Raw genomic sequence first — 10,110 nt, 5'->3', positions numbered from 1 at the left:
GCGGGGACGCACGCTTCCTCCACAGCCGCAGCCCCGGGAATGGCGACGGGGGCAGCGCGCCCGGGGGCTGGTACACCCCCGGCCCGGGGCAGGGGAAGGGGCAGCAGGTCCAGGCACCCACCCGGCCCGAGAGGACCCCTGTGGGGTCCTTCTCCCTACCATGCGGAGCAGCGTCAGGGGGGCTCTCTGGGCCGGTGGTGTCTGAGCTCCGTTTGCTTTTCTTTCCCTCATAGGGAGGAGGGTCTCTGGGGGCCGGGAGCCCCTCGAGGCCGGGGGGGAAGGCCCTGGTGGGCAAGCTCTGGGCTGGCCGTGGCTCTTCCCAGAAGGAAGCGGGGAGCTGTCGCTTCCTCATGGGCACCTGGTCCGGCCTGGAGGCCTCAGGGTTTTGCTCCTGCAAAACCCGTTCCCCGGCGAGGCTCTCCTCCGCCTCTGTTGTCCGCAGCACTTTCTCAGTGGCAGCCCCGCCATGGGGGCTGGGGTCGGGCAGCTCAGGCTGGGGGACACGGCCCCGGTCCTCCGCCACCCTGCGCCAGCCGCTCTCGGGGGGTTTGCCAGGGTGGCACCGAGGGATCCGCGAGTACTTCTGAGAGAACCGCTTGAGCTGCTTCTGCAAGTATTTTCTGTGGTCAACCGACCGGCGACAAGGAGCCGATTTATCCAGAGCTGCTTTGATGTCGCTGGAGGCCAGGTTGACAAAGTTCAGTAGGGTTTTTACCTCGCTGTCCGATGCCATCTCACTGGATGCGCTGTGCAGAGTTTCCCATGAAAAGTTTATAATCCGCCTCTGGACAAACCTTGGCAAACCTGGGAAAAACAACGGGCAAACTTAGGACAGGGACCCTCGGTTCAAACAGCACCGGGCAAACAGAGGGAGGGCGAGGGGGACATGTCAAACTTCTCAGGCACGCAAACAAGTTGCCCGTCAGTTCACCTCCGTGCCGGCAAACTGCCGGCGGAGCCGCTGCATGCCCGCAGCCCACCGCCCTGCACCACTGCCCCGGCACGCACCGGCTGGTGAATGCTGGTCAGCCCGGCGCCTAATCTTGTTAGATAGCGCTTAGATGGAAAAGAAGAAGCCGGGGCGGCTGCTCCCGCCTCCCTGTAAGCAAGCGCGGACACTCACCCGGCGCGCGGCGGCTTTTCTCGCTGGTGCTGGCGGCTGCGACGTGGCTGAGGTGAAGAGCCCCTTTCCCCGCTAATCTCGTTAGGCAGGTTACACACCGCCAACCTCGGCGGAGGCAGCCGGGGCCCGCCAGTGTTTGGACGCAGTTTAGGAAGCACTTGAGCAAGCTGAATGAATATCGACTCCGGCTAGTTCGGGGCTCTCCCAGGCCAATCAGAAGCCACTTTGCCAAATACAAAGCATCCCAATCAGGCATCAACCTCCCCTCCTCGCATTCTTTGCCATCACAAATTGTCGCCATGGGGACAGCCACAGAAAGACAGCTAATAAATACAATCATTTCCCCACGATTTCTACCATTCTCCCTATCCTCTTCACCCTTACCGAGGCCTTTCTTTTTAAAAATGACACAACCTGAAGCGAAAGTGCTGAGGATGTTAGGGAAGTTTTGACACTCTTTTCTCCGCACTCCCTGAAGCTGTCTGGGGGTTGATACTAACCATGCTTCATTGGCACAGGACAATGTAATACGGGGGACTGGGCTAGCCTACTTTTAACCGTTCCCCATCAGAGCCTTTTTTTTTTTTAAGGGGAGGATGATGTCAGAAAAAGGTAGGAAAGGAACAAATCTCTAAAGAGATGTGCAGATATCCATGGAAAGGGAGCTTGAGCGCTCAAGAATCTTGTCTTTATGTTTGCCCCCTCAATTGAGTTACACAAAAGCTGAATTACCCATTCAAACTACCCGGACAAAAGGATGGAGTTGGATAGTACTCTTGCATCTGTAGTCAAACAGTTAGAGACTTAAATCGAGTCGTCATGATGGAGAAAGAGTTAGACAAAGCCCATAGAATTGCCATCAGCAAACATTTTCCTGTGTCATATTAGTGGGTCTCCATGACTCCCCCTGGCCTGGGGACAATAGCACAAGTTTGCACACTCGACTACTGTCACCCTGCCAACGCTGGCAAGGAGCAGAAACAGGACAATCCTTTAAGGGGAAAGCATGCCCGCTGCAGGGAAGGTAAGAAGAGAGGGAAGAAAAGGCGTGTGAAATGCTAATTGAGCTGCTTCCTTTACTGATCCAGAGCTATGCGAGCCCTCCGCCTTCTCGCCGGCTTGTCCCTAAGGGATGGCAATAACTTAATAGCACGGTAAAACCGAGAGCTGGAAGAAGAGGAGAGCAGAAGGGCTGCCCTTGGTGTGCACCGAGCACACCAACGACACAGAGCTGGTGGCAGCCTGTGTGCCAGCCCGGGACCTGTTGCCTCCCACAGCCGGAGCAGCACTGCTCTCCCTCTCCAGCCCACAGCACCCCTGGGATGGGAAGAGTGGAGAGGAGCACAGGACGTGTGTACCCACCCTCAGGGAGGTGCTGCCAGCTCTGGGCCAAACACACGCATGCCTTGGGGAAAGCAGGGACCAAAGTCCCTTTTTGCAAGTAAAATCTAACTTAGTGATGTGAAGCATCAAAGGCCTGAGTGCCGCAGGTTGAAATCAGCTACATTTTACAGTTATTTTACTGTATTTCTATTACTCTTATTTTCCTTGGAGAAGGAGAAGATCCAGACTTCCAGATGCCATTATACCAAACTCTGGGCAGAGGTCTCAGGGATGACTCTTCAGTGTCCCTGTACTGGTGCGCCCAGTGCTGCCATCCCTATTCACATCATTTCTCGCAGTCTGACCTGAGCCGTATGTGCTGGCACTCGGGCTCAGGTGTTTCAGGTCTAGAGAGACCCCAGAGCCAGGACATCCTGCAGCAGAAGGTGCGACAGAGCCTTTGGCACCACGACAGGCTGTAACTCAGGGGCTGATTTGCCACCACAGATGTGCCTCTCTCCTCCCAGTTTCTATTTCAGAAGCAGTTCATGCCCTGGGAGACCTGGGACGGCTAGCCCTGCCTGCAGCCTCTATCATCTGCTTCATGCTAGCATGCAAATCTCTGCACAATCTTCTTCATTTGGCTCATTTCGGGGGGGGGGAGGGGTGTCTTCCTGCCTGAGCATCTATTTCGGGATGTGCTAGCTGGGGCCTGGCCTCTCTGTGACCCAACACAGATGCTTCTGTGCAGCTGAGGCTAAGGGGGGAGGTTTTGTCTAGCTCATTGAAAGAGATGCACACCAAGGGATCACATCTCTGTAGGAACCAACCGCCTCCTGTGCTTGAGCATTTGAACCCAACCTGGACACCAGGTTGCACAGCGCAGTCTCTAAATAGCTCTAGTTGGTTGCCCAAGGGGATGAGGGGGAGAGGCAGAGAAACACGTGACGGGTGCCTGGAAGAAAAGGATTGTCTCGATGTTAATGAACTCTGTCCTCTGAGGCCTGGGAAACTCATGCCACGTATTATGAGACACTATATCCAATCTAGGGGCTCAAGACCCCTGCCGTGTGCTCTGAGATTGAGGGCTAGTGGGCCAGTGACACTGAAGAGGACCGATATGGCTCTCCTGCTTACTGGAGGATAAGAGAAACCCAACGCCCCTCCAACACACCCATTGCAGAAGCTCTCTCCAAGCCCCCAAGACTCCAGCCATGCCCGTCCCCTCCTGGAAGGATGCTTGCCCATGCTCTTTTGGCACCACGTGGCAGTGGTGGAGGGGCTCCCTGTGCCCTGCTGCGCTCCCTGCTCCGGCATCCCATTCCCCTGCAGCTGAGTAATGGTGGGGAGCTGGAGGAGAATGAACTGGTGAGCAGGATTTAAAAAACAGAGCAACCCACCCTTTCAAGGTCAGACTCAGGTTGAGCTGCACAGGGTTTTCTCTAAGAGGCCACCGGAGCCCTTTTGTTCCTCGCTGCTCTCGCCATGTTCATCCCAATGTACATGTGAAAGGAACAATTAACAATAGGGCACTCCTCTCTGAGGATCCAATGCACTTTGAAGTGTCCACCAACCAAAGGCTCAAGAATGATACATCATTTTCCACTGTGAACGTGTCAAACTAGTACAGCAATTGAAAAAATGTCTCCACATGCCTTCCCAGCATGCAGACAGGGACCAGCTGGAGAGCCACTTCATATCCGACATGTCACCCCCTGACAGCTGTCTTCTTGGGAATTTTTGGTATGTGAAGTTTTCTAACTCCTTTTTTTAAGTAAAGCATAAGAGTAAAGCCATTCACTTCAAAGTTGCAGCCAGGTCTCTCCTAAACAGGCAGCATTTCCTTCAAGACTGAATAAAGGAGAGAGAAAAGATTTTCTTACACAAAAAATACCTGTGAAGTGTTTTTAAAGTGTCACTCATTGTAAACGATGTCAATCTTTAGCCACTTCTACACCAAAACCTCCCACAGCTTATTTCCAGGCTGAGGGCCCCATTCAGCAAAAGTATTCCAGCATCAGGCTGGCCTGGACCATGCGAGGAGACCCCTTAACTGCAACACACACCATTAACTGGGGTAGGGGTCCCTCCACCATAAGTGCCCTGAGCATTTCAAACAGCGCGAACACTCAAATCACTGCTGTTATTTTAATGGTCTGTAAAGCAAAGAGCAGCTCAGTGAACAGCTGGGAGGTACAGAGATGATGCAGAAGTCACTGTTTTGACACCAGTTTACTCAAGATTCTTTTTCCTCCCCTAAAACAGAGCTTTTTCTCCATCTGAGCCTGAGCAATAGGTGGTGTCACAGGATTCACCCCACTGTCAGGACAACAACACTGCATATTGTATGGTACACTTTCTGGGCAGGCATGGGCTAAAATCAGCTCTAGGTGGCTTCTTGCCCTCCCTCACTCTTATCCTCATCCCTTCCCCATGGGTGTTAAAACTAAGCAATCTTCATTAATTTAAAAAAAAATATATCATATTTTTACTTGAAAAACGAGGCTTCTTAACATTGGTCAAAAGATTTTCCTTAGAAATTCCCTAGAGATTTTGCTGGAAAGAGGCGGGGAGGGGAGGGGCGGGGAGGGGAGGAGGAGGAGAGGAGAGGAGAGGAAAAAACCCCCAAATTTCTATTGTTTTGTGGAAAATTTCAACTGTTTTTCCCCATTTGGATCACAATCCTGTGACCCCTTGTTGAGCCTAATGAATGTGCACTTTGAAGCAAAGGGAAAATGGAGCTCCAATTGTTTTGAAATATAATAAGAAAATAAGCTGGAAAACCCCCAGATGGGCCACCTGTGAATTGTCCCTCTTCCTTGTACATTAAGGGCAGATAAAAGCAAAGATATTTCAGTTGCATGATACCTTTTCACTCACCTGCTGTTTCCTAAGCGTCTGGTCTGTCTTCACACGCAGAAAAAGAGAGTGCAAGGGGTTTGAGGAGAGCAAGGAGCCTGAGGCAGGGTGATGATGGCTCCTGGTGAAACCAGAAGTACTGGCCCAGAGAGAAGTATCGGAGTGGAGGAAGACCACTAAATCTCTTCCTCGGGGTCCTGATTTTAGGTTTCTTGTTGACAGTGACTAAAGTGGAGGGATATTAATGATGCAGTGATGGCATAAAATTGGAAGATGTTATTTAGCAGCATAATGCAAGAACTGGGTGACCTTAGGAGTGAATACAACGGAAGAGGAAAGGACTATAGTAACTGAGCCACACACCTCAGACACCAATAGCAGGAACTTCTGCCATGAGGAAAGATGTCACTGTCCAGAAATGAGAAGAAAAAACAGGTCATAGGATGAAAGTGAATCCCTCTCCATCTAGTCTGATCTTCAAAAGGGGGGCACTGATGTTGTTCAGCCCTCCGAACAAGTTGTCCTCTGGACTCAGAACCTGGCCCCAGCCTGAGATGTGAGCCTGCCCATCCCGAGACCTGCAGGTTCATTTTGAAAGGAAAAAAAAAACCCTCTATGTTACCTTTATACATATTTCTGAGGATGCAATTCATCTGTGAGAAAACTGGTGTGGACAAAACTAGCAGCCTGGTTCCCAGTCCAAGGACCTGAAGGACATCTGGGACAGGCAAATTATGGCCGTGGTTGCATGTCTGTGGTCCCTGCCATCAGCCCTCAAAGAATGTCTGACAATGTGTGCACAGCGATGCAACCATAGCCCTTGCATCCCTTCCCACACTCCAGCACGCCGGCACCGCAGACAGGAGCAGGGACGTCTCAGCCCGGCGCTGACCCTCCCGCAGCCTGGTCCTGCCCCGGAGCTAAGTCCTCTAAGCTGAGGGAGGGAAGAAAGAGGGAGAATATGTGATTTCTCCCCAGGCTTGTCATGTCCAGTCCTCCCTGTTGCTCTCCCTCCTCGTCTCCTAGTTGAAGACAACACCTATGCTCCCAGGAGAAGTGCAACCTGGGACTCTCACCAGATGAAGTTTTGACTCTTCCCCCCTGCACCCTGCTTTTTTTTTCCTCTCCTGACAATCTGCTTTGACCTGAGTGACATCCTCTCTTTGCTTTCAATCCCCGATTTTCTGCACTTGGGGACAGACTTTGAGCAGGCACTGAGTGCTGAGGCCACGCAGAGGCGGCGAGGGGGGGCTGCTGCTACCCCGCAGCCTGCCATTCAGGCAGATGGTGGAGGGGGCCGATATGAATAGCTCCTGTCAGTCTCACAGAGCGAACTTTACAATTGTGCTACGTGTTGGACTGCACGTGACTAATGCCATTCTTCTGCAGGCTGCAGGCAGGACACAGCTGTTTCTTTAAGGAAAATTTTGTTTTTCTGGGCGGAAAAAAAAAACCCCACCCATGGCAATATTGTATCCATGTAGCCAATATTACACTCCATAATTAGGCATGATCAAAGCCCGTCCTGCCTTTTCACTGCCTCTCTTTCTGGGAAATTAGATAATGTTTAAAAATGAGCCTGACTTTGGCTTGGTCCTTCTGGAGGTTTAAAACCTGCCTCCCCACACAGCAGGTATGCGCTGAGAAGCAGCAGCAGGGCCAAATATAGGTTTCTTTACATAATTCTGGAGTAATTAAGTATTTCAAGATCAGTGATGAATTCAGTGCCAAACGCTACATGGAGCTCCTGTTGAAGAGAAATAGTGCTGCAAAAGGGATTAAAAAAAATACAGACATGAATATGAGCATGTGAAAAGGTGAAGACCTCTTAAAAGCTGCAAAAAAAGAAATGCACAGTGAGCTCGGGACAGGAGCTGAGTCTGCAGCCCATGGTACAGAAGAGCCATGCCAGCCCAGAAGGGCAGTGCTCCTCCTGCCCACGTTTTGGCCAGGCTGACATCCCTGTTCCCTGCTCCACTCTCTTGGACCAAGCTTTTCCACCTGTTTATGCAGCAAAATCAGTGCCAGGCTCTCCAGCTCTGGCGCAGCCAGAAACACACCCCTCTCACTCCTCCACCTGCATTTCCTTAGCGGGGGACATGCCCCTGCCCTGCAGCCCAGCCATGGCTGTACCCGCAGCCAGGCAGCCCTTGGTGGTGGGACAAGCTGTGGGCAGCCCCAGGCAGCTCTGCCTTCAGCTGCCCCCCCCACCCCGCGGCAGCCTGGCCATGGGGCCACAGGCAGGCAGCTATGTAGCAAGGCACTGGTGTGGGGTTATAGCCCTACCGTTTCCTTCTGCCTGCCTCTCTCGTTGCATTTCCAGACGCGGCGTTTGCCCACCAGCACTGCCAAAATACCCCGCGGAGTGAGGAGCAGGGCAAGAGCTTTGGTTTGACTGGTTGGTTGGCATCTCTCGCAGACCTGCGGGTGCATTGGCTCAGCACAGGGAGGGTTCACAGAGGCTGAGCTCTGCTTAAAGCACCTTTGCCACCCCCTCCCAGGGTGAGCAAGGTAGTGTCTGAGCAAGAAAGATGTCTTTGATCTCCTTTTTCTCCTCACATTGATGGGCCACAGTGGCTGCAACATACTGTGTTTCTGTGGCATTGCAGTGCTGGCTCAGGCTGTGTTTGTGCAGCACAACTTGCCCTCAGACTCATGCTTGTTTGAGGTACTTCATACATAACATTGATATATAGAATAAAAACTAACCCTAACTACCATTTTAGTTTCCCTCTGTGGACAAACAAAGTTAAAAATAACATGGGTCATTATTGTCAAGCCAAAAACCAAAATCCCTTCCAACCTATAATAACAGCTGATGAACTACACCCCTCTTCTTGGACCAGATCTCCAAACGCTTCTGGTGATCTGCAATATGGGAGCTACTGTGGAGATCTTCCAGCCCCAAACGTCCCTTCCACAGGGATGCTAGGATGACAGTTCAGCGTCCAGCCTAGCCGGGCTGAATTATCCATGCAGAGAGACCCCTAAATCTTCTCTACACTGCCTGCTGTCTTGACTCATAACTTTAGCGCTATTCATAGTTTGGGGAATTCACTACCTTTGCTGTAGGCAGCAGCTGCTCAAGGAAGCAGCACCAGCCTGTACAGAGTTCAGTGTCATCCCTCCATCCCAATTTTGGAAACGTCGTTCTCCAAATTTGTCCTTATGTTTCAAAGGAGTATGGAAAGGTGATGAGGGGTGCAGCTGCTACTGATGGTCACCCCGAGAACCCCTAGCAGTGATTCTGGGAGGTGAATGCCAGGCAATGTGAACAGCACATTGCACTTGCCGAACAATCTGGTGACAAGGAGCCTTGCAGGGCCCACTTTTCTGCACGTTGGCCAGATGGAGAAACTTCCCTGGGAGAGGCAATGGCTATCATACGGACAGGAGAAACAGGCACTTCTCCGCAGTGCTGGCTGCTGTCATCCTCACTGCCCTGACGGTGCCCAAACGTGCGCCCTTGTGCTGAGCACCCCGGGGCTAAGCCAGAATGCCAGCCTCTGCCTCTCAGGGTGATGCATTTGATTGACAGGCTGTGCTAACACAGATACGTGGCCATCAGCTGGGCAAAACGCCTGTCTGCCACATCCCTCCGCTCTGGGGAACAGCCACCTCTGTCCACATGTCCGCTGGTGTTTGCAGCGGAGCAGGAGGCAGCAGCACTCGTGTCTCCATAAACCCGCTCCGGCTGAGGGCAGGGTGGTGGCATTTCAGGAAAGGCAAGGGAGGCACTGCCCCCCAAGCTGGTTTTACAGCAAGATTCACATGCCAGCAGCCTGGGCATGGCCACCGGGGTGTTGAGGACCACGGTCCCCCGCCGCCCGGGCGCTGGCGTGGCGGTGCCGCTAGAGCGCAGTGTGGGAGCCCGGCTGGCATCGGCTCCGCGCCGTCAAGTTTGCGCTGCTTGTTTTCCCTCTTCGCTACCATCCTGCCTGGGGAGCAGCAGGCAAAGAAACGCTATTTACTCCAGCTAGAAAAGCCAGCATCAGGGGTTTAATTGTTATTTATAACAAATCTAGCAGGGGAAAAAAAATCCCTCTCTTCTCACCTTTCACACCGTGATGCCGGGGTGCATTTGGGAGATGCTCTCCTGACCTCTCTCCTTAAACGATGCACAGTAGGCAAAGCCGTTGCAGGCAAACAAATGAGCCTCTGTGTTCCAGAATCCCTTGCACAAGCAAAAGGTTCAAAGATGCCTGAGCAAAACTCTGAGCAGCTTCAAAGCTTCCTCAGTTCAGTTCCTCTTCCAGCTGCTAAAGTTCAGCTCTTTGGGACCGATCCTGCATTCATAAAGCATCAGGAAGAGTTTCAGAGGAAAATGGGATCTGCAGTGAAGAAATTGAATAAATCACAAAGCCAATATTAAGTGAAGCATCAATGATCAGAATCGGTCTCTGCCGGAGATCATGTTTTTGCTACAGCAGTTCTGGGCTCGTTACTCCCACTGAAGCCAAATATGAGCAGGACATGGATTTCTACAGGTGCCAAATTAGGCTCCCTCATGAGTTTTCCATTAAAAACACAAGAGCTGGGTACTTGGAGCAGATTAGCTCTCTGCTTGTCTGGGATATCACAGTGTTTATGTCCACTGAGAGGCTATACATGGGTGTTGATGGGAGGCAGCCGGGTTTGGTATGTGCTCCTGCAGAATGTAAACGGCTTAGAAGAGGAGAGCAATATGCTGAAATAAAATTTAAAAAAAAAAAAAAAGAATAATGTTTATTGGCCTTAACACAGTCTTTTCAACCATCTTTTGCAGAGAGAATGTTAATAAAGAAACAAAATGAATATTTTATTTG

General features: G+C 51.7%; 1 protein-coding gene across 1 annotated transcript in view; it reads right to left on the bottom strand.

Moving 5' to 3' along the window:
* Nucleotides 1-733, bottom strand: part of FAM181A (family with sequence similarity 181, member A) — a 4,456-nt gene extending 3,723 nt beyond the window's left edge. The window contains exon 1 of the mRNA XM_009895522.1: nucleotides 13-733. Within this exon, the coding sequence (XP_009893824.1) occupies nucleotides 13-733 (721 nt within the window). The remainder of the gene's footprint in view (nucleotides 1-12) is intronic.
* Nucleotides 734-10,110: the final 9,377 nt, after the last annotated feature.

Source organism: Charadrius vociferus, unplaced genomic scaffold (genome assembly GCF_000708025.1).
Source record: "Charadrius vociferus isolate BGI_N301 unplaced genomic scaffold, ASM70802v2 scaffold140, whole genome shotgun sequence".
NCBI classification, from domain to species: Eukaryota; Metazoa; Chordata; class Aves; order Charadriiformes; family Charadriidae; genus Charadrius; species Charadrius vociferus.
The sequence above is the reverse complement of the archived record's forward strand: the minus strand, read 5'-3'. Positions and strand labels throughout refer to the sequence as shown.